The sequence below is a fragment of the Sorex araneus genome, chromosome X (genome assembly GCF_027595985.1).
Source record: "Sorex araneus isolate mSorAra2 chromosome X, mSorAra2.pri, whole genome shotgun sequence".
Taxonomy (NCBI): Eukaryota; Metazoa; Chordata; class Mammalia; order Eulipotyphla; family Soricidae; genus Sorex; species Sorex araneus.
Window position 1 is genome coordinate 166340791 of NC_073313.1, and position 23311 is coordinate 166364101.

Consider the following 23311-nt stretch of genomic DNA (forward strand, 5'->3'; position numbering starts at 1 on the left):
CTTTTCAGGGACCCCCGAACCTCCCCCCCAAACCCGCATCTGCCTCTTCCCTCCTGCCCTCCTGCTGAGTGCTTGGCTCCTGTGGTGGCACCGGGGCTCGAACCCGTGACCTCAGGCTTAACTCACAGAGCTTCGCGACCCTGGAGAACGGCTGGGTGGGGAGGGGAGCGTCTTGGTCCCCTCCCCACCCAGCCGGGGGGAACAGGGACTTGGGTTGGCTGGCTCTGTGGGTCTGCCCGGGTTCTGGAAGATTCTGGAAGATTCTGGAAGGTTCTGGAGACCCTGGAATATTCTGAAGCTCCTTGCGGGGGAAAGGCAGCCTGCACCCTGGCTCCCGGCACCCGTCTCCAGCTCCTTCGTGGAGCCTGGCAGACAGGCCAGGGTGCCCCCTGCCAGCCCCCCGGGGCCCTCTGGTTCATCCCTGCATGCTGGAGTCACATTTCCAAGCTGCATGGGGGACACCCCCCAGCCTGGGGTGGGCAGGAAGTGCTGAGTGACCAGGAGACCTCGGGGGGGGCGGGCTCTTGAGTGTTTTCCCGGAGCCCGTCCTGGCACGCATGTGTTACCTTGGCACGAACGCATGCATGCAGTCGTGCATGTATGAGCACGGGCACACGTGTGTGGGCACGGGGATGCCTGCGTGTGCACATCTGTGTGGGCCTGCCCACGGGCGTGAGTTCAGGCATGTGGGCATGCGTGTGGGTTTGTGCCATGTCCTCATGGCTGTGGATGGCGTGACACCTCTGGGGCCATGCAGCTCGCCTGGGCTCACCCATAGGGAGTGAGACGCTCACACGTGTTGGCCGGGGGGCTGAGGTGGTCACTGGCCACCTCTCAGTTGTGGCACTGGCCGGGGGTGGTTCCAGCCTGCATTGCTGGCTGTCCCTTGCCACGCTGGGACGGCAGAGCTCCCAGGGGGCCGGCCCCATGCTGCTGTGGTGGCACCGGGGCTCGAACCCATGACCTCAGGCTTACTGGGCAGGTGCTCCGAGCCCTGATGCCGGGGGCGGTTAGAAGTCCGAGGGGCGCCGAGACGCCTCTGAGCCCAAGTATCCGCACACGCCAGATTCCCCGATGAGGCCCGAGCCCTCGGTAACCACATCCATCCCGGAGCAGCTTTCAGGCACGGCCCCCTCCAGCGCCCCCGGAGCCCCCGAGGGCAGCCGGGCTCGGGCTGCGGGGAGAGAGGCGGGTGGGCAGGCGGCTCATGCCAGCCGTGTTGCCAGGGAGACACGCCGCCCGTTTGGGAGGGAGGTGCCGGGGGTGAGGGAGATAAATCAATAAGCAATCCTATTTTTATCAGTTCCCTAATGATCGCCGTGAACCCGCCAGACGGGTCCGGGTGCGGGTCGCGCCAAGGGTGTCTGGGGACAGTGCCAGGGAAGTTCATGAAAGGGGGCCGCTGGGAGAGCAGGAGCAGCGGCCTCGCAGCTTCTAGATCCTTCTCCCCCCCCCCCGCCACCCCCGGAGGCTCTGGGCTGGTTGTTTTGGTTTTGAATTTTTCAGAATCAATGTGGCTGTAACCGATTATCTAATTAGGAATGAGCGCGTGCTCCCGCGAGCACTCAGACTGGAGAGAGGGAGGCGAACCCCCCCTCTGGGGGAACATGGGGCGCCCTTCAGAGTCCTTACCCCTCGCCAGCTAGTCTAGAACGTTACTCCCGCCCGGGGGTTAGGGAGCTGGTCTCTGCACGCCGCGTTTGCCCCGCCAACAGCTGACGTGTGTGCCCTGCACGGGACGGTCACACCGGGAGACGGTCTCTGCTTACGGGGGTCCGGCCAGTTTCCGGGACCCCCGCGTGCTGGGCGTGGGGGCTCAAAGGTGACTGCCCACAGGTCCGCGTGCAGCTGGCTGCCGGGATGGAATCATGCCCTCCCGGAATATTCGACGTCCGGCCGCGGGGTCAGGGCGTCAGAGCCCAGGGCTGCACCGGCAACAAAAACTCATTTTGTGTCTGGTCTAGGGGGTCACACCTGCTGCGGCTCAGGGGCCACCCCTGGCTTGGTGTTTGGGGCACGAAACCCCAGGTCCTGGCATGCAAGGCGCGTGCTCCTTGTTCTTTGAGGCCTTGGCAACTTGGGGAGCCCCTGGCCTGCCCCGCCTGGCCTCGGGCTCTCTTGGACGGTGCCAGGACTGGAGACCGGGAGGAGGGGCGGTGTCCAGGCAGGGCGGAGTGAGGCGGGGCGGAGTCTAGGAGGGGCGGAGTCTGGAATGAGGGGCGGGGTCTGGAGTGAGGGGCGGAGTCGGGTGAAATCTGAGATAAGGGGTGGAGTCTCGGGCCAGGGGTGGAGTCTGATATGAATCAGGTAGGGGCGGAGTCTGGTGCTGGGGCGGAGTCAGGCGATGGGGGTGGAGTCTGGGGCCAGGGGTGGAGTCTGAGATGAATCAGGTGGGGGCAGAGTCTGGGGCTGGGCTGGAGTCTGGTGCTGGGGGCGGAGTCTGGGGCGAGGGGCGGAGTCCAGGAGGGTGGAGTCTGGGGCAAGGGGCGGAGTCTGGGGTGAAAATTGAGATGAGGGGTGGAACCTGGGACCAGGCAGGGGTGGAGTCTGAGGCAAGGGGCGGAGTCTGGGGTGAAATCTGAGACGAGGGGTGGAACCTGGGACCAGGGGTGGAGTCTGGGGCAAGGGGCGGAGTCTGGGGTGAAATCTGAGATGGGGTGGAGCCTGGGGCTTGGGGTGGAGTCTGAGATGAATCAGTTGGGGGCGGAGTCTGGAGCTGGGAGCAGAGTCTGGAGCTGGGGGCAGAGTCTGGAGCTGGGGGCAGAGTCTGGAGCTGGGGGCGCAGCCTGGGGCTTGGGGCGGGGCCTGGGGCGAGGGGCGGAGCCCGAGGTAGGGCATCAGCGAGGCGTGGAGTCTGGGCTAGGGACCAGAGTCCATTCCAGGGGCCGGGATGCTCTGTGTTGGGAGTCCAGCCCGAGGACACGCTGCCCGTTCTGACGGCCCTCTGCTGCCCCGCCAAGGGCCGGGGGTTGGGGAGCGTGTGCGGGTGCGCCCGCGGGCCCCTCTCTCTGGTGACTGCCTTAACTCGCTTCCCCACGCCCTTCGAGTACATGATCCTGGCCACCATCATCGCCAACTGCATCGTCCTGGCCCTGGAGCAGCACCTCCCAGAGGACGACAAGACGCCCATGTCCAGGAGGCTGGTACGTGCCCCTCCCCCCTGCGCCCGCCTTCCCTCCCCCCCTCCCCACCGCCCGCCGTTCGGAAGGACCAGAGCGAGGAGGGACCTTTCTGAAAAGGCCCATGAAGGGTGGGACCCGGGACATGGTTCTAAGGGCGGTTTGGTCTCCACGTGGCACCACTGATGCCCCTTTTTGGGGGAGTCCTGGCGGGGATTCCCCTCGGGGACACGGCGAGGGGGTGGGGAAAGCGGGGTGCGGGCTCCCATCCTCCGTCTTAGCGTCGCCTTCCCGCCCAGCGCTGTCCCGAGAGATGGCACCGCCAGCTCAGTGTGCAGACACGCAGCTGGGCAGGTTGAATGTTCCAGAATGGCTCGGAGGGGGAGGGGCAGGGTTGCAGCTTGGCTTGGGGAAGCCCGGGGCTCCGTCCCCAGCACTGCACAGTCCCAGCTTCCTGGAAGCAGCTCCTTAACCTCTGAGCACTGAGCCAGGAGTTGCCCCAGCCCTGCCCCCGGGATTAATAGGAAATTAAGAAATCCAGATGTGCCAGCCTTTTGCCAGGCGGGCGGGTGGGGGGAGCTCTGGCCCCAGGGACCCCCGCCTCCCTCCTTGCCTCCTTCCTGCCAGTTCCCTGCCCCGCTCTGGCTGCAGGGGACCGGCAAGAGGGGGCTGTGGCGGTGGCCCGGGCTGGCGTCCCCCTCCCGCCTTCGGGGCCCACCCACACCTCACCGGCCCTCCCGCTGTTTCTGCAGGAGAAGACGGAGCCATATTTCATCGGCATCTTCTGCTTTGAGGCGGGCATCAAGATCGTGGCCCTGGGCTTCATCTTCCACAAGGGCTCCTACCTGCGCAACGGCTGGAACGTCATGGATTTCATCGTGGTCCTCAGCGGGTGAGTCCCCCGCGGCCGGCCGAGGGGCGAGACCCGGGATCTGACCTTGGGAGCCTCCCGCAGGGCCGGGCTCTCGGCGCCGGCATGTAGCTGTCCTGGCCGGCCCTCCACGGAGGGTTGCAACCCCCAAAGATGAGCCCCCCCTTGGAGCTTGAGGGAGGTTCCCCCATCATTTCCAAACTTACCCTGTGTTCCGGCCATTGATCTTCCAGCCCGAGATGGTCAATTGTTAGTGTGTATTTACTTGACCTGGCTGGAGTGATAGCACAGCAGGTAGGGCGTTTGCCTTGCATGCGGCTGACCCAGGTTCGATTCCTCCGTCCCTCTCGGAGAGCCCGGCAAGCTACCGAGAGGATCCCGCACGCACGGCAGAGCCTGGCAAGCTCCCCGTGGCGTATTCGAGATGCCAAACACAGTCACAACAAGTCTCACCGTGGAGACGTGACTGGCGCCCGCTCGAGCCAATCGATGAGCAACCGGACGACAATGACAGTGACAGTGACAGTGACCCTGGAGACAGATGAGCCGGCTCAGAGAAATCTCCTCCCGTGCAGGGGCTTCCAGGGCCGTCACTCCAAGGGCTGGGAGGTGGGTCAGAGTGTGAAGACCCCCGTTCCATCCTGGGTGGGGGGTAGCACCTCCGCCCAAGCCCCACCAGGTGTGTGACCCCCCCCCCCCCAGAGTGCTAAAACCTTTGAGAAATGGTTTCCTTGGAAATGAGCAAAGCGGCGTGTGCAGGGCTGAGGTGTGTGTCGGCATGGGAGGTGGGAAGGGGGGACGCCGTGCCAGGGGTGGGGGACACGGTGTTAACATTAGAGGGGGCGCGGGGACATGATCCGTGTTGGGGGCTGGAGGGACGCCATGTCTGGTGGGAGAGTGGGGGGGACACGGTGTCACTGTCGGGGGGGCCTGGGCGATCCTAAATGTCCCCATGAATGGCTCCTTCTGGAACGTTCCAGAATGGCTCCTTCTAGAATGTTCCAGAACGGTTCCTTCTAGAATGTTCCAGATGGCTCCTTCTAGGATGTTCCAGAATGGCTCCTTCTAGGATGTTCCAGACGGCTCCTTCTAGGATGTTTCAGAATGGCTCCTTCTAGGATGTTCCAGAACGGCTCCTTCTAGGATGTTCCAGAACGGCTCCTTCTAGAATGTTCCAGAATGGCTCCTGGAACATTCCAGAATGGCTCCTTCTGGAAGGCGCTTCTGAAGGCGAGGGGTGCGTCTCCCGTGCAAGTCTGCATCCGGTGGCACCATTTCTGCCGGTGTCCCCGATGACGGTTGTTCCCAAAGCCACAGCCCCCCCTGGGTGGTCTGGCTTGGCCGAGGGGCCATTGGCACAGGCCGTTGCTGAGGTTCTTCTGCGCGTGCCCGATCTAGAACCTTCCTCTCTGCTGCTGTCGGGTCGCCGTGTTGGGCGTGTTTCTGGGGAGCTGTCTCCCGTGGGAGGCAGGGGTGTGACCACTAGGCAACCTCTCTGGCCCCTGGAGTTCCAGCCTCCAGAGGTTCGTTCTAGAACACGGCGCAAGTAAAGGAGCAGGCGGGGCCCCCACCCTGGTTTCTCCTCCTTCTGTCGGGCTCCTCACGTGCCGCCAAGCACTGCCTGCGCCTCACTCTCGTCTGGGTGGGCCGCTTGCAGGCACAGTCGTCAGTTTCTCTGTTTGCTTGATTTTGTGGAGGGGCCACACCCATGGCAGTGCTCGAGCTGCTCCCAGGTCAGTGCTCAGAACGTGATGTGAAACCCGTCTCCCCCTGGCCCCATCAGGTCACGGGGGCCTCTGTGTCTGCAGCTTTGGGGACACTTGGCGGCTTCGCTTGGGGCATTGACCGCAGCAGTCATTCAGGGCGTCCCCCTGGACTCGCCCGGGGACAGGCCTGGCCACGTAGGAGGGCTTTCGGGGCACCCCCGGGCGCAGGCGTGGACGGGAGCGGTCGCCGTGGGCTTCGGGTGTCCCTGTGGGGGCTGGGCCGGCCCCGTCCACTGCCCAGGAAGGCTGGGGCTGAGTCCTGGGCTACGGCCTTGTCCTCCGTCCAGCTGCCTTCGCAGGTCCACTTCTTGGTGGCTCTCTAGTCACCGCGGCTTGGGGACGGACCCGGGGCCTGTGGCTGAGGTGGATGAGCCCCTCTCCCCCGCCCCTGCGCTCTCCCTCCCTGACAGGCAGTGAGTGGCCCCCGCCCCTCCCTCTGCCCCCTCTCGCTGGACACCGTGGGTGCTCGGCCGGGCACTGTGCCGGGCGGGGCCCCTGAGCGACTCAGGGTTCCCTGAAGCCATTGGTGGGCCCCGTCATCCTTAGAATCCATAGTTCCTGGGCCAGGTGGGGTGATGGTTAGAGACGGGGCGGGGGGGCTGAGACCCCCTGAAGCTGCACCGATGTCGAGACGTTTGCGCGCAGCTAGGTGGGGTCGCTCCTCCGGGAGGAAGTGGGAGTCCACTGGGGTGGGATGGGGGGACGCGAGGGGGGTACCCAGGTTGCAGCTGGAGAGGATGCAGCAGAGTCGGGGGTCTGGGATGGGCCCCCAAATCGGGGGTTTGCCGCGGCTGCCGCAGGCGCTGGGGTGCCGACACCGACTCGACTCCTCGAACCCGCTGGGGTATTTTTAGAGGGTTCACACGGGGCCTCCCCGGGGAGCAGGAATACTCGGGAAAGCTCCGTCCCCCCCTCGGAGCCTTTGTCTGCAGAGCTGAGAGTGTGGGGGAGGTGTTGGGAGCAGGGGGAGGGGGTCCCCCGGGGGAAAAGCCTGTGAGACTCCAGCGAGCTGCCTGTCCTCCGGGGCCCTGCGGGGGTGGGGAAACTGAGGCTGACTGAGGGGCCAGGGGAGGAGCCCTGGGAGACGCGGTGGCGGGGGGGGGGGGCGGAGGGAGGCTGGGGCGTCGCGTGCAGGGGTGGGGGCCACGTGAGGTGCCTTTGGGGGTGCTCGTCCTGGTTTCCACGGCTCGGTTGATGCCCATCCCCCCGCCCAGGGGCCCAGGGCACCCCCTTTTATGGGGGGGTTCCCACCCGGCGATGCTCAGGGGTCACTCCTGGCTCTGCACTTGGGAATGACCCCTGGTGGTGCTCGGGGGACCCTATGGGATGCTGGGAATCGAACCCGGGTCGGCTGCGTGCAAGGCCAACGCCCTCCCCGCTGTGCTATCGCTCCAGCCCCCTTAATTTTTTTTTTTTAATGTAAGAGAACTGTTTATTCAGCCATTGATTAAACCGGTTGAACTGGGCATGAACTCCACGTTACTTTTTTTTTTAAAAATTTTTTTTAGTTGGATAGACCGTGACGAAGCTTTGTAGTTGGGTGTCAGTCACGCAGTGGTCCAGCACCCGTCCCTCCGCCAGGGCACATCCCCCCCACCAACGCGTCCCCCGTTTCCCCACCCCACCCCCAATCTCCCGCCCCCCAATCCCCCACCCCCAGCATCCCTCTGTGGGAGGCGCTTTCCTTCCTGCTCTCTCTCTCTTCCTTTTGTGCAATATGGTTTGGAATATGGTAGGGGACCCCCTTCCCCTGGTGCCGGTGAGTCAGAAGGGGAGGTGGGCTGGGGGGGCAGTGGCTGCCCCTGCTGCTCGCCCCGGGACGGACGGCCCTTCCTCAGTGGCTCGGAGCAGCTTGGAGGAGACGCCTCTGTGGAGAGTCTGTTCTCTCCCTGCGCCCCGTCTTTGGGGGTCCCTCCCAGCCCCCCGTCTTTGGAGGGGTCCCTCCCAGGCCCCATCTTTGGGGGGTCCCTCCCAGCCCCCCGTCTTTGGGGGGGTCCCCTGGACTCCGCACACGAGTGGGCCGGGGGGGGGACAGATCTCTCCTCGGCTTGGAGAGAAGAGGAGGAGGAGGAGGAGGACCTCAGGGGCGAGGAAGCTTCCGGAAGAGACTCTCTCGCGTCTGTCTGTCCCTCTGTCACGCAGGGCGGGCTGACAGGAGGCTCAGCCTGGCCCGCCCAAGCCCCCGCCCGCCCGTCACGTCCCGTGTCTTGGCTGCCACTCTTGGACCCGGAGCCTGGGCCATGGTGACCCGCCGGGCGCAGCAGGGCCCTGCCCCCCCCCCCGGTGTGGGTGTCTGGCGAGGGGGGAGACCAGGGACGTGATGACAGTCGCCCGGGCACTCGCCCTTCATTACGGGGACGAGGCGTGACGCGCGTCTCCCGGGCCGGCCAGTCCCCCCTCCTCCCTCTCGGCCCTCGCAGGGGCCTGGGTCGGGCAGGAGCACTGCCGTTGGCCAGCTGGGTCTTTTGATGCCAGCTGGCGTGTCCATCGCCCCCTACGCACATGCGCACACACACACATATGCACACATACATGCACACACGCATACATGTACACTCACAGATATGCACACACATGCACATATGGCACACCCATGTGCACACACCCATGCACGCACACATGCACACATGTACACAAACACACGTGACACACATGCACATGTATACACACGCACACATGCACACACATACACATGCACACACATGCACGCACACACACATGCACACAAACACACTCGACACAAATGCACATGTATACACACGCACACATGCACACACATACACATGCACACACATGCACATGCACACACATACACATGCACACATGCACACACATACACATGCACACACGCACATGCACACACATGCACACACATGCTCACACACATGTACGCACATGCACACACACGCACATGCAAACACCTACACATGCACACACACATGCACACACGCACACACATGCACACGCCACACACATACCCATGCAGAGTCTCCTCTAGCTGCCCTACAGAGCCTTTCTGAGTTCTGCCCCACCGCGGGAAGCATCAAGGGGTCATTAACAGCCCAGCAAGCCCGCAGTGACCAGAGAAGCAGCGAGTCCAGAACGGCAGAGGGGACACGTCTGAGCACTCGCAGCAGCCCCCTGGCCGGCCAGGGTAGGGGGTGGCGTGCCGCCGCGGGACAGGGGGGCGCTGAGACTCAGCTCCTGGACAGCCGCCGGCCTGGAAGGGGGAGACCAGGACGGGGAGCGGAGGCGGGGGCGGGGGCAGGGCAGCGGGCAGGGCTGGGGGAGGCGGGACAGAAGAGGGGGCGGACGTGGAGGTGCCTCCGTGGGCCTCGACCCGGAGGGGCTTTGTGGGGACCATCAGCACCCGAGGGTGTGCAGTGGGAGGCGGGGGAGGGGCCCTCGATTACTGAAGGCCAGTCGAGGCAGATGATTGGCTGGCTGGCGACAGATTGGCAGCCAGTGATGGGGGCGGGACCACGCTTGCAGAGAAGCGTCTCCAGCAGCTTCCTGGCTCCCCGGAAGCTCCCAGCCGGGTGTGCAGATTCACACAGAGTTCCTCCCTCCCCCTCCGCCCCGGCCGCCTCCTCCCCGCCCGGGCCCGGGGCTATGGATTTCGGAAACTTTTTGTTTTTCATCTTCTCCTTGGGTCCCACCCGGCGATGCTCAGGGCTGACTCCTGGCTCTGCACTCAGGAATCACTCCTGGCGGTGCTTGGGGGACCCTATGGGATGCCGGGGATCGAACCCAGGGTCGGCCGTGAGCAAGGTGTTAATTTTATTTTATTTTCTTGCTTTTTGGGTCCCACCCGGTGATGCTCAGGGCTGACTCCCGGCTCTGCACTCAGGAATCACTCCTGGTGGTGCTCGGGGGACCCTAGGGGATGCTGGGAATTGAACCCAGGTCGGCCGTGAGCCAGGCCAACGCCCACCCCGCTGTGCTCTCGCTCCGGCTTCTTGGAAAACTTCTTGGAGCGCCACCAGCCGGGGCTGTAAGATGCGCCCATCAGGCTGTGATCTAGAAAGTTCTGTCGGCCCGGCCCTGCCTCTGGGTTCAGCTCACCGCCCGCTGCTGCGGAGAACGGCAGGGAAAGGCTTGTGGGGGGTGGGTGGTGGGGTTAAATCTTTGCTGCTCAGCGGAGAAATTATTATTATTATTATTATTTCACAAAAACACTTTGCTGAGAACATTGCCGTGTGATTATGGTTTTTCATTTTTTCAGCTTCCGGGTAGAACAATCGTCCAAAGATCCTAGCAGCCCCCTCGCCCGCTGGTGGGACCGATGCTGGGTCTTAGTCACCCCCACGGACAGAGCTTGGGGGCCCGGGGCCCTCCGGCTCCGCCCCCACCCCAGGCCCCAGGAGGAGGAAGGGGAGACCCCCCCACTCTGCTCCTGGTGGTTTCCCATCGGGGGTCTGCGTGGAGGAGGCGGCCGCCCTGAGAAGCTCAGCCCCCAGCTCTGGTGCTGGGGCGGGGGGCACAGAGGCTGCCCAGCCCCCCCTCGGACCCTTCCCCCCACATCCCGCTCCAGCCCTCTCCCCCGTGCCCGCCCGCTCCTCCTCCCCCTGCCCTCTCGGCCTCCTTGTTTCGACAGGGAGGCATGTGTGGGTTTGGGCTACTGGGCTACGAGCTTCTGGTCCTTCCCTCCCTCCCTCCCTCCCTCCCTCCCTCCCTCCCTCCCTCCCTCCCTCCCTCCTTCCTTCTTTCCTTCCTCCCTCCCTCTCTCTCCCTCTCTCCCTTCCTTCCTTCCTTCCTTCCTTCCTTCCTTCCTTCCTTCCTTCCTTCCTTCCTTCCTTCCTTCCTTCCTCCCTCTCTCTCTCTCCCTCCCTCCCTCCCTCCCTCCCTCCCTCCCTCCCTCCCTTCCTTCCTTCCTTCCTTCCTTCCTTCCTTCCTTCTTTCCTTCCTTCCTTCCTTCCTTCCTTCCTTCCTTCCTTCCTTCCTTCCTTCCCCCTCCCTCCTTCCTTTCTTCCTTCCCTTTCCTTTTCTTCCCTCGCTTTCTTTTCCTTCCTTCCTTCCTTCCTTCCTTCCTTCCTTCCTTCCTTCCTTCCTTCCTTCCTTCCTTCCTTCCTTCCTCCTTCCCCTTCCCCCACCTTCTCTTACTTTCCAACCACCTAACGTATTGCTGTTACTAATTTATTATTATTATTATTATTATCATCGGGACTGGAGCAATAGCACAGTGGGTAGGGCGTTTGCCTTGCATGCGGCCGGCCTGGGTTCCATTCTTCTATCCCTCTCAGAGAGCCTGGCAAGCTACTGAGAGTATCCCGCCCACATGGCAGAGCCTGGCAAGCTCCCCGTGGCGTATTCGATATGCCAAACACAATCACAAGGAGTCTCACAATGGAGATGTTACTGGTGCCCACTTGAGCAAATCGATGAACAACGGGACGACAGTGCTATACAGTGCGGTATATGTATATAATATATACATATATATGTATATACGGGTCTCATTCCCCTGACCCTGAAAGAGCCTCCAATGCGGCACTGTTGGGAAGGACAAGTAGAGAGAGGCTACTAAAACCTCAGGGCTGGGACGCATGGAGACGTGACTGAGACCGCTCGAGAAAATTGACGATCAACAGGATGATGATGATGTGTATATAATATATATCCATATATATCTCTCCCTCTATGATTGGTTGCCCAGTATTTGAACCCCATCAGCTGTGGTGGGTACTCTTGGAGTCTGGGCGGTGTGAGGTACGCCATGTCCAGGGATAGGTTCCCTCGTGGGTGGGTCTCGGCGGTGAGTTCTGGAGGTTCCCGGCTGCCGGGACTGGGTCTCCTTGAGGCAAGAATTTTGTGATTTTAGGGGCTGGAGTGATAGCATAGCGGGTAGGGCGTTTGCCTTGCACGCGGCCGACCCGGGTTCAAATCCCAGCATCCCATATGGTCCCCTGAGCACCGCCAGGAGTAATTCCTGAGTGCAGAGTCAGGAGTAACCCCTGTGCATCGCCAGGTGTGACCCAAAAACAAAAAAAAAAAAAAAGAATTTTGTGATTTTAGAATCAGGACCGTTAGGTTGTGCTGGGAAATGCAGCATATTTACTAATGAAGTTGTGTGTGTGTGTGTGTGTGTGTAGGGTGGGGCAGTGTAGAGGGGACATTTACACACACACACACACACACACACCATCTTACCCATTGGGGTTCGCATCGGACCCGCACGACTGTATATATCTCGGTGCAGGGCTTAGACAGAGCCACAGAAGGGGGCGTCGGGGCAGTTTGATACTTTGTTGCTCTCCTGACCAATGTAGCGTCTCTGATCAGGCCCCAATTTGAAGTTCTCTCCGTTCACTGTGTAGACGGTGACGTCATCTTCAAGTCACAGTTATGCTGGTGTTTACGAGTCGCTCACTGTGTGAATACAGATACATGTATTTTCTCTGCCTGCGCTAGTTCGACAGCTGAGGAAGTGTTGACTAATGATGGAAAAAAGATTTTCTTCTCTTGTTTCTTTCTTTCTTTTTCTTTTTTTGCATTTTGGGTCACACCCGGCGATGCACAGGGCTGACTCCTGGCTTCTGGCTTTACACTCAGGAATTACTCCTGGCGGTGCTCAGGGGACCATAAGGGATGCTGGGAATCGAACCCGGGTCAGCCACGTGCACGGCAAACACCCTACCCACTGTGCTATTTCTCTAGCCCCATTCTCTTATTTCTGATACAAATGGAAATGTGATTTTAGAGCTTTCCCCCCATGAAGGCAGATTTGGGTGATAGTATTATGGTGGAGATTCTGTAGAATTTTTCGTTTTGTTTTGTGTTGGCCACACCCAGCGATGCTCAGGGCTGACTCCCAGCTCTGCACTCAGGAATTGCTCCTGGCGGTGCTTGGGGGACCCTATGGGATGCCGGGGATCGAACCTGGGTTGATCATGTGCAAGGCAAGTGCCCTCTACATTGTACTATTGCCCTGGCCCCATATAGTGGGAATATTTTAATTTTATTTATTTGTTTATTTTGCTTTTTGGGTCCCACCCGGCGATGCACAGGGGTTACTACTGGCTCTGCACTCAGGAATCACTCCTGGTGGTGCTCAGGGGACCATATGGGATGCTGGGATTCGAACTGGGGTTGGCTGCGAGCAAGGCAAACGCCCTCCCCGCTGTGCTATCGCTCCAGCCCCAAGGTGGGAATATTTTTAAAAGTGAATCCAGAGTGATAAACTAATTTCCTGAATAGTTCAAAATGTGAATTCAGGGAGGGCGAGATAGCGCTAAGGACCGGTGGTGTTCGTACTTCTCAGCGGGGAGGGCGTTTGCCTTGCATGTGGCCGACCCAGGTTCGATTCCTCCGTCCCTCTCGGAGAGCCTGGCAAGCTACCTAGAGGATCCCGCCTGCACGGCAGAGCCTGGCAAGCTCCCCGTGGCTCCCTTCAAGATGCCAAACACAGTCACCACAAGTCTCACCATGGAGACGTGACTGGCTCGAGCCCATCGATGAGCAATGGGATGACAGTGACAGTGACAGTGACAGGAACTCCCCCCCCACCCCAGCAGGTTGGCCAGTTACATTGTTTCCTTGCTGGGGAAACTGAATCTGTTGCAGTTCTAGGAACTGAATCTGAGGCCAGGCTGATTTCAGGGCGTCAGTTACGCCCTTACAGGGTCCGCCCTCAAGATGCACGGCTGGTGCAGGCTGAGGGGGTGATGACCCCCCTCCCTCCCCCCCAGCACCCACTGGGCAGACGGGCCTGTCCCTGTAGCCCCGGACGCCCCAGAGGGACAATTCACTTGTCTCCTTCTCAGCTCCCGGGGGCTGATTGTACACCCGTGGGGCTGCCCAGTGATGGCCCCGCACCCCTCGGGAGGCTCAGAGCTGCTGTGTCATCAGCTCCTGGGGGTGGGAGTCCCCTGCTTGGTGGCGTCTGATGACCGCCAGGAATTCCGGGGAGGAAGGGGCGGGGGCTGTGCACTGTCTGCCCGGGAGAGAGAAATCGAGGCACTTATTTTTTGTTGTTGTTTATTTGCTTTATGGGTTACACCCGGCAATGCTCAGGGGTTACTCCTGGCTCTGCACTCAGGAATCACTCCTGGCGGTGCTCGGGGGACCCTAGGGGATGCCGGGGATTGAACCCGGGTCGGCCACATGCAAGGCAAGTGCCCACCCCGCTCTCCCATCACTCTGCCTCCCCCTTTTTTAATTAACCTGTAGCCTGTATGATCTCAGCTAACTTAGTCTGTTTAAAAGATGACATTCAGGGGCTCGAGAGATAGCACAGCGGGTAGGGCGTTTGCCTTGCACGCGGCCGACCCGGGTTCAAATCCCAGCATCCCATATGGTTCCCTGAGCACCGCCAGGGGTAATTCCTGAGTGCAGAGCTAGGAGTAACCCCTGTGCATCGCCAGGTGTGACCCAAAAAAGCAAAAAAAAAAAAAAGATGACATTCAGGGGCTGGAGTGATAGCACAGCGGGGAGGGCGTTGGCCTGGCACGCGGGCGGCCCAGGTTCGATCCCCGGCATCCCATAGGGTCCCCCGAGCACTGCCAGGAGTGATCCCTGAGTGCAGGAGTCAGCCCTGAGTGTGTGTGTGTGACCCAAAAAGCAAAAAAAAAAAAAAAAAAAAGTCCTTCAGCTCCTCGTAGGAGGCAGGCCAGCTTTTGCTTTCGGGGCACTGGTGCTCTCGTTTCTGCGTGCTCCCGTCCCAGCAGACCTGCTGATGGGTCCACCTGACGAGAATTCTCCTTGCTGGGTGGTTTCCCCTGGGAGCAGGGCGCAGTGGGGTGGCTCGAGCATGTGCGTTCTCTAGTAACTGCTGCTGCTGCTGCTTCCTCTTCTTCCTCTTCTTCCTCTTCCTCCTCTTCCTCTTCTTCCTCTTCCTGTTCCTCCTCTTCTTCTTCTCCTTCTTCTTCTCCTCCTCCTTCTCCTTCTCCTTCTCCTTCTTCTCCTCCTTCTCCTTCTCCTTCTCCTTCTCCTTCTTCTCCTTCTTCTTCTTCTTCTTCCTCCTCCTCCTCCTCCCCCCCCCCACCAGGCGATGCTCAGGGCTGACTCCTGGCAGTGCTCGGGGGACCCCATGGGCTGCCGGGGATCGAACCCGGGTCGGCCGCGTGCCAGGCCAATGCCCTCCCCGCTGTGCTATTGCTCCATTCCCCGAGTAGTAACTGCTTCAGCCGCCTCTCGGCCCTCCTTCTGCAAACCCACTAAACGTGGACATGGCCTGTCGAGTGTCCAGCTCTGGGCCGAGGCATCCCAGGCCCTGGACCCGCACTGCTCTGGGGTCCTGCTGTGTGTGTCAATCAGGGACACACATGCCTTGCCGCGTGGCACGACGTTAAGTGTGTGCTGTGCCCACGTGGCTCCGCTCATCAACAGGAAACCCTGGGCCTTTGGCCGAACTGCTTGTGTCAGGGCATGAGGTGGGGGGAGAGGGCAGGGTAAGGGGGACTTAGAAGTGGCAGTGGACAGTGGCCGCGGGGCCTGGCGGGCATCCAGTGGACGGTGCGGACACAGTAACATGGCCGTCGGTCAGCACTCCTGGCGCCTTGCAGGTGAAGCCACGGAGAGGCTGGTGTCGTGAGGGAACTGGGTGCCCATCTTGTCCAAGAAGGCAGAGGTTGAGGTTCCTATTTCCAGGGAGTCCCCTGGTGGTCCGTCTCTGAGCCATAGCACAGCGGGGAGGGCGTTGGCCTGGCATGTGGCTGACCCGGGTTTGATGCCCGGCATCCCCTAGGTTCCCCCGAGCACCGCCAGGAGTGATTCCGAGTGCAGAGCCAGGAGTCAGCCCTGAGCATCGCCGGGTGGGACCCAAAAAGCCAAAAAAAAAAAAAAAAGAAATAGAAGAGGGCCAGAAAGATAGTCCAGGGGTTAGGGCATTTGCATGACCAACCTGGGGTTTGATGCCCCGCATCCCCTAGGGTCCCCTGAGCACTGCCAGGAATGATCCCTGAGTGCAGAGTCAGGAGTCAGCCCTGAGCATCGCTGGGTGGGACCCCAAAAATAAAAAAGAGAAAATTTAGGGGGCTGGAGCAATAGCAGAGCAGGGAGGGCGTTTGCCTTGCACATGGCCGACCCGGGTTCAATCCCTGGCATCCCATAGGGTCCCCCCGAGCACCGCCAGGAGTGATTCCTGAGTGCAGAGCCAGGAGTCAGCCCTGAGCATCACCGGGTGGGACCCAAAAAGCCAGAAAATTATGTATCAACGGTCTGTCTGTCCGTGTGTGCGGATGTCGGTAGGAGTCAGGAGAAGCGAGAGTGAGTTCCGAGCCCGCCTCGCAGGGCAGGGGCCGGGGATGCACGTGGACGTGGGGGGGGTGTTGGGGGGGCCGGAGGATGTGAGGGGAATGGTTGGGACTCGGGGCGGTGGCGGGAAGAGCCCCGGCACCCCAGACAGCTGCAAATTGATGCTCATCTGCAGATTAGCTTAAGAACAGCCCAATTATGCTAATGAGCAGTTCCAGCCCCGCTCGGAACAGCCGCCTTCAGCGCCCAGCTGCAGCTGGCACGGGCCCGGTGGTCACGCCAGGGCCACCCCCGCTGCTGCCTGCACCCCCGCCACCGCCACCGCCGTGCCCCGACCTTAGGCGGCCAGGCTTCCCCGGGGCCTTGGAACATGCCACGGACGTGCCACAGCCCTGGCTGAATTCCATGGGGCCATGGTCCTTACGGGTTCGATACCAAATGTTGCCTTTGTCAAAGAGATGGGGGGAGGGGGGCTGGAGCGATAGCACAGCGGGGAGGGCGTCTGCCTGGCACGAGGCTGACCCGGGTTCGATTCCCAGCATCCCATAGGGTCCCCCAAGCACCGCCAGGAGTCATTCCTGAGTGCAGAACCAGGAGTCAGCCCTGAGCATCGCCGGGTGTGACCCAAAAAGAAAAAAAAGACGTGGAGGGTGCTTGCCTGGCATACGGCTGACCCGGGTTCGATCCCCGGCATCCCATAGGGACCCCTGAGCACCGCCAGGAGTGATTCCTGAGTGCAGAGCCAGGAGTCACCCCTGAGCATCGCCGGGTAGGACCCAAAAAGCAAAAAAAAAAAAAAAAAAAAAAAGTGGGTTATGAGCATAAGGTGAGACTTTTTTTTTTTTTATAACACAGAGAAGGCGCCCCTTAAAAGCTGGGCACCTGGTCTAGGATGTCACTTGTCCCTGGGCCACACCCCAAGATTCCTCTCTCAGTTTCCCCAGTAGCCCCAGGGAAGATCACTCGGGGGGGAACTTCTCGCAGCACTTTGACGCCTGTGGCTCTTCTGGCAGTGCCGGGGATCGAACCGGGGGCCTTACATGTGCAACGCAAGTGCTCCACTGCTGAGCTCCATCCATCCCATATAGGACTTTTATTTATTTATTTATTTTTGAGGGGTGAGGGTCTTGGAAAACACCCAGAAATTCTCAATTGCTGCTCCTGGCCCATTGCTCAGGAATCACTCCTGGCGGTGCTGGGGTCTAAACCCGCTGGGCTGCATGCCATTGCCTGCTGGTCTGTGTCCTATTGGGGTCTTCAATTTGAGCCCCCCACTGGCACAGCCCTGGAGCACTGTCTAGGAGACCCCCTGCAGAGAGCTGGGGGGGGGGAGGAGCTTGGAGCAATCTAGGGCACGGTGCGCCTTTAAACTTCCTTCCAGAAATGATTGTTTGGGTCCACACCTGGGGCTGCTCAGGGTTTACTCCTGGCTCTGTGCTCAGGGATCTCTCCTGGGAGAGGAGCTCGGGGGACCCTCTGTGGTGCCAGGGGTTGAACCCGCAGCAGATGTGTGCAAGGTGAACACCCTCCTGCTGTGCTATCGTTCTGGCCTGTCAGAAACAGAAATGTTTATCCGATAACGAATGTGGACTGTTTAGAGGTGTTGGGAAAAAGAATTTACTGCTGGGCTCCCGTACCGTTTTCGTAAGAGAGAGAGAGAGAGAGAGAGAGAGAGAGAGAGAGAGAGAGAGAGAGAGAGAGAAAGAAAGAAAGAAAGGAAGGAAGAAAGGAAGAGAAAGGAGGGAGAGAAAGAGAAAGAAAGAGAGAAAGAAAGAAAAGAAAGAAAAGGAAGGAAGAAAGGAAGGAAGGAAGAAAGAAAGGAATAAAGGAAGGAAGAAAGAGGAAGGAAGGAAGAACAGAAAGAGAGAAAGAAAGAAAGAAAGAGGAAAAAGAAAGATAGAAAGGAAGAAAGAAAAAAAGAAAGAAAGGAAGAAGGAAAGGAAGAAAGGAAGGAAGGAAGAAAGGAAGGAAGGAAGACGGCCACTGTGTTGTCACAATGTCACAGCCACAATCCGCCCCCTTTACGCCAATAAATGAGTCCCCAGTTACATTGGAGGCTCCTATTTCTGCCCCCGCTTCCTGCCTGTCCTGAATTGTGCGTGTTGGAGAACAGTGACTTCTCCCAAAGTGTCCCTAGGGAGAGAGGGAGGCTGGCTCATGGGGTCCCCTTGGAGACAGAGGCTGTTTTGGGGTCCCACCCGAGAGAAGAAGGGGGCTATCATGGGGTCCCCAGAGAGAGAGGAACAGAAGGGAAGAGGCTGGGTCATGGAGTCTCTGGGGGAGGGGAGAGAGAGGGAGAGAGAGAGGGAGGGAGGGAAGGATGGACGGAGAGAGTCTGTCGTGAGGTTCCCAGAAAGATAGAGACAGAGGGGGAGAGACTGGGTCATGGAGTCCCTGGGGAAAGGGGGGAGATATAGAGACTGAGTCATGGGGTCCCCAGAGAGAGAGAGAGAGGGAGAGAGAGGGATGGAGAGAGAGGGAGAGAGAAGAGAGGGAGAGAGAGGAATGGAGAGAGAGGGAGAGAGAGAGGGAGAGAGAAGAGAGAAAGGAAGAAAAAGAGGGAGAGAAAGAGGGAGAGAGAGAAGAGAAAGGAAGAGAGTGGGGAGAAAGAAAGAGAGGGAGAGAGAGGAGAGAGGAAGAGAGAGGGGGGAGAGAGAAAGGGAGAGAGAGAAGAGGGAGAGGGAGAGTGCAGAGCCAGGAGTCAGCCCTGGGCACCGCTGGTTTGCCAAGACCACCCCCCCCAAAAAAAAAAAAACATCTTGGGGCTGGAGCGTTAGCACAGCGGGGAGGGCATTTGCCTCGCACACGGCTGATCCAGGTTCTATTCCCGGCATCCCATAGGGTCTCCCGAGCACCGCCAGGAGTGATTCCTGAGTGCAGAGCCAGGAGGAACCCCTGAGCATCGCCCAAAAAGCCCTCCAAATTTTAAAAAAGCCCATCTCTTTTGATCCCCAGTTCTCTGAGTTGAGGAATTAATTGGCATTCCATCCACGGTCAAGTTCCCCAAGCCCTTCCTAGTTCACCCCTTCTGCCAGGGCCAGTCCCTAATGCCTACGACCCGCCTTGTCTCTTGGGTTTGCCTTTTCTGCCTGGCCAGGCCTGGGTACCCGCTGATTCAGACGGAACCCCGTGCTCTCGGGGCTGTGGTCCTGGCTGCTGGCATGGAAACTCCTCTCCTGGTTTACAGATGGTCTGGGGGGTGGGGGGCCTTGTGGGGGGAGTCCGGAAGCTGAGCCCTGTTGCCACTGGTGCTGGCAGTGAGAGCTGCTGCCCCTTGCAACTGTGCCACTTTGTAGCACCTTTTAAACAAAACTGATACTTTGTAGCACCTTTAAACTGACAGTTTGTATCACCTTTAAACACTGGCACTTTATATCACTTTTTTAAGCAAGATTGACACTTTGTCTTGCCTTTAAACAATGACACTTTGTATCATCTTTAAACATGGATACTTTGTATCACCTTTTAACACTATGATGCTTTGTATCACCTTTAAAACACTGTTACACTGGAGCAGGAGCATAGCAGGGCAGGTAGCGCATTTGCCTTGCATGCGGCCGACCCGGGTTCGATTCTCAGCATCCCATGGGATCCCCTGAGCCCTGCCAGGAGTGATTCCTGAGTGCAGAGCCAGCAGTAGCCCCTGAGCATCTCTGGGTGTGACCCAAAAACAAAAAAACAACAAAAAAACACCATGGCATTTTGTATCACCTTTTAAACATTATGATACTTTCTATCACCCTTTAAACACTGACACTTTGTATCACTTTTAAAACACCATGATACTTTCTATCACCTTTTTAACACCATGACACTTTGTATCACCTTTTTAACACCATGACACTTTGTATCACCCTTTAAACACTAACACTTTGTATCACCTCGAAAGGCCTTTGTGGCTTTGGGTCACTATTTTATAAGCTGGCCACTGGACTGTTTTTCCTCTTGCTCTTCTCTTTAGTTTGATCCTGTTTTTCACCTTCTGCTCCATCTGGGGTCATAGCTGTTGGGGTCTGACTCTGCTCCCCACCACCCTTGTCCATTTATAGATGGCCTGGAGGTGGGGGACCCACACCCCTCCCCAGCTCTCTTTGGTGAAGTGTTCTGTCTGGGCACTGCTTTTGACCATTTTTAATTGATTTTTTGGGGGCTTTGGTTCCCTTATTTAATTTGAGGCAATTCAGCTTTTTTTCTTTGACTCTCATGAAAATGTGAATAACATGATAGGTTCAAACTCTGCTCGTTCTAGAGTGCGTTGTTCTGAAAACCATTTCCTGAAATGGGAGCGAGAGGGTCCGAGCACAGCGGGGAGGGCGTTGGCCTTGCACGTGGCCGACTTGGGCTCTATCCAGGCATCCCCTAGGGTCCCCCGGGCACCGCACCAGGAGTGCTCCCTGAGTGCAGAGCCAGGAGTCAGCCCTGAGCATCGCTGGGCGTGACCCCAAACAATCTAGAACACACCTCAGGCTCCCTCGGGGAGCCTCTGGCATTTGAGAAGGGAGGAATTTATGTCCAAATGAGTCCCCGGCATCCTGTAGGGTCCCTTAGCATCTCCAGGAGTAACTCCTGAGTGCAAAGCCTTGGGGGGTGGGCGCTGACCCCTGAGCATCACTGGCTGCAGCCCCGAGAACTAAATAAAAATGGGTGTGAGGACCAACTGTCTAGAAGACCATGAGACCCTGTGGCCTGGCCATGGCGGGGAGGGCATGAATGCTCAGACTGTCCGCCTGGGTCAGCCAAGAGTGATGTTCTACGTAGCCACGAAGCCCGGGGCAGCAGAAGCTCCCAGAGGTGTCTCAGAACAGCTGGACCAGAGAGCGTGACCGTCTTAGGGCCTCCGCATCATCCTCGTATCCACATTCCCTGCCCCTGGCCAGCGGGGTGCCTGGCCTTTGAACAGGCAGGGCCGAAGGGGGGATGTGATCAGTCCATTCACGTGTAAATTTCTCTGATCATAAATGCCAGGAACTCTCCCATATATTCACTGAGCCCCTGAGGTGGCTGTTTTTATTGTTTGGGGGCCACACCCGGCGATGCTCAGGGCTGACTCCTGGCTCATGCACTCAGGAATCACTCCTGGCGGTGCTCGGGGGACCCTATGGGATGCCGGGGATCGAACCCGGGTTGGCCACGTGCAAGGCAAGGCCTTAGTGTCTCTCGGTCCTGTTTTGTTTTCTTGAGACAGTTGGATACTATCTCAGTGAAGGCTCCAAAACCAGTGCACAGGCTGGATTTTTTTGGGGAGGGTAGGGGAGATTTTGGGGTCACACCCGGTGATGCTCAGGGCTGACTCCTGACTCTGCACTCAGGAATCACTCCTGGCGGTGCTCGGGGGACCCTATGGGATGCCGGGGATCGAACCCGGGTTGGCCACGTGCAAGGCAAGGCCTTAGTGTCTCTCGGTCCTGTTTTGTTTTCTTGAGACAGTTGGGATACTATCTCAGTGAAGGCTCCAAAACCAGTGCACAGGCTGGATTTTTTTGGGGAGGGTAGGGGAGCTTTTGGGGTCACACCCGGTGATGCTCAGGGCTGACTCCTGACTCTGCACTCAGGAATCACTCCTGGCAGTGCTCAGGGGACCCTGTGGGATGCTGGGAATCGAACCTGGGTTGGCCCCGTGCAAGGCAAATGCCCTCCCCGCTGTGCTATCACTCCAGCCCCTGTATTTTATTTTTTATTACTATTATTTGCTTTTTGGGTCACACCTGGCGATGCTCAGGGGTTCCTCCTGGCTCTGCACTCAGGAATCACTCCTGGCGGTGCTCAGGGGACCCTGTGGGATGCCGGGGATTGAACCTGGGTTGGCTACATGCCAGGCAACTGCCCTCCCCGCTGGGCTGTCGCTACAGCCTGTTTGTTCCTTCGTGATGGCCTCAGACCTCGCCTTCTGGGGGTGTGTGGTGGATGTGGGTTTACCGGCCGGCCTCTCCCTCCTGAGACTCCCCGAGTGCGTGCCCACAGCTCGCTCTGTGAAAGACCTCACCGCCTCTTCATCAAATATTAACCCACTCTCCTCTCTGCTCCTTCTTCCATGCCCCGAGGAGCCGGGAGCCAGTTGGCATTGCTGGCAAGGCCAGAACCATTTCAGAGCTGGCACAGAGACCGTTCCCTTGGAGTGTATGCTCGGGCTGGGCACCGCGTTTCCGCTCTGAACCCCCATTATCCAGGGGCACGTGGCACTGTTCTTAGAAAGAGGACCAGGGGCTGGAGCGATAGAACAGCGGGGAGGGCGCTGGCTTGGCACTCGGCCGACCCGGGTTCGATCCCTGGCATCCCATAGGGTCCCCCGAGCACTGCCAGGAGTGATTCCTGAGTGCAGAGCCAGGAGTCAGCCCTGAGCATCGCCGGGTGGGACCCAAAAAGTGGAAAACAAAAGAAAACAACAGCAACTACAAAAAATAACCACCTATTTGCTATCCCAGCTTTAAAGAGTTTCACTCAAGACAAAGCTGACTTGGAATTTGTGAAGATCCCCTTATTACTTTTTTCTTCGATTTCTGGACCTCATCCGGCGATGCTCAGGGCTGACTCCCGGCTCTTCACTCAGGCTTCACTCCTGGTGGGGCTCAGGGGACCCTATGGGATGCCGGGGATCAAACCCGGGTCGGCCTTTCTCACTATCCTGTCTCTCGATACCCTAGCTCTCTAGCCCGGTTCTTTGCAGAATGTTTATTCTGCACACGTGTCAAGTAAACACTTACTTGCCTTGCACGCGGCCGACCCGGGTTTGATCCCCAGCATCCCCTAGGGTCCCCCGAGCACCGCCAGGAGTGATTCCTGAGTGCAGAGCCGGGAGTCAGCCCTGAGCATCGCCGGGTGGGACACAAAAGCCAAAACAAAAAGCAGAGAGCGAGAGAAGGAGAGAGAGGGAGGGAGAGAGAGGGATGGAGAGAGAGAGGGAGAGAGAGAGGGAGAGAGAGGGAGGGAGAGAGAGGGAGAGAGAGAGGGAGGGAGAGAGAGAAGAAGAGAGAGGGAGGGAGAGAGGGAGAGAGAGGGAGAGGGAGAGGGAGGGAGAGAGAGGGAGGGAGAGAGAGAGGGAGAGAGGGAGGGAGAGAGAGAGGGAGAGAGAGGGAGGGAGAGAGAGAGGGAGAGGGAGAGGGAGGGAGGGAGAGAGGGAGGGAGAGAGGGAGAGAGAGAGAGAGAACCAGCTTTCTATCCGCCTCCTTTTCTGAGGAAGGTCCCACGGGGGGGGGGCCAGGCGCATCCCTCTGGGTCCTCATTGGCGCTTGATTTACCCTCCCTGAGAGCTCAGGCAGAGCCCGTGGCTCGTAGTGGTGCCACGTCCACCCGATAGATTTCCAGGCGCCTGCGAGAGTCCCGGCATCTAGACACGCAGCCTTTTCATTATTGAGAAGGTTTGT

General features: G+C 59.2%; 1 protein-coding gene across 1 annotated transcript in view; it reads left to right on the forward strand.

The window, feature by feature from the left end:
- The window catches only part of CACNA1E (calcium voltage-gated channel subunit alpha1 E), a 166855-nt gene that overhangs the window by 61562 nt on the left and 81982 nt on the right, over nucleotides 1-23311 (forward strand). The window contains exons 4-6 of the mRNA XM_055121224.1: nucleotides 3037-3143; nucleotides 3872-4011; nucleotides 4566-4599. Coding sequence (XP_054977199.1) covers nucleotides 3037-3143; nucleotides 3872-4011; nucleotides 4566-4599 — 281 coding nt within the window. The remainder of the gene's footprint in view (nucleotides 1-3036; nucleotides 3144-3871; nucleotides 4012-4565; nucleotides 4600-23311) is intronic.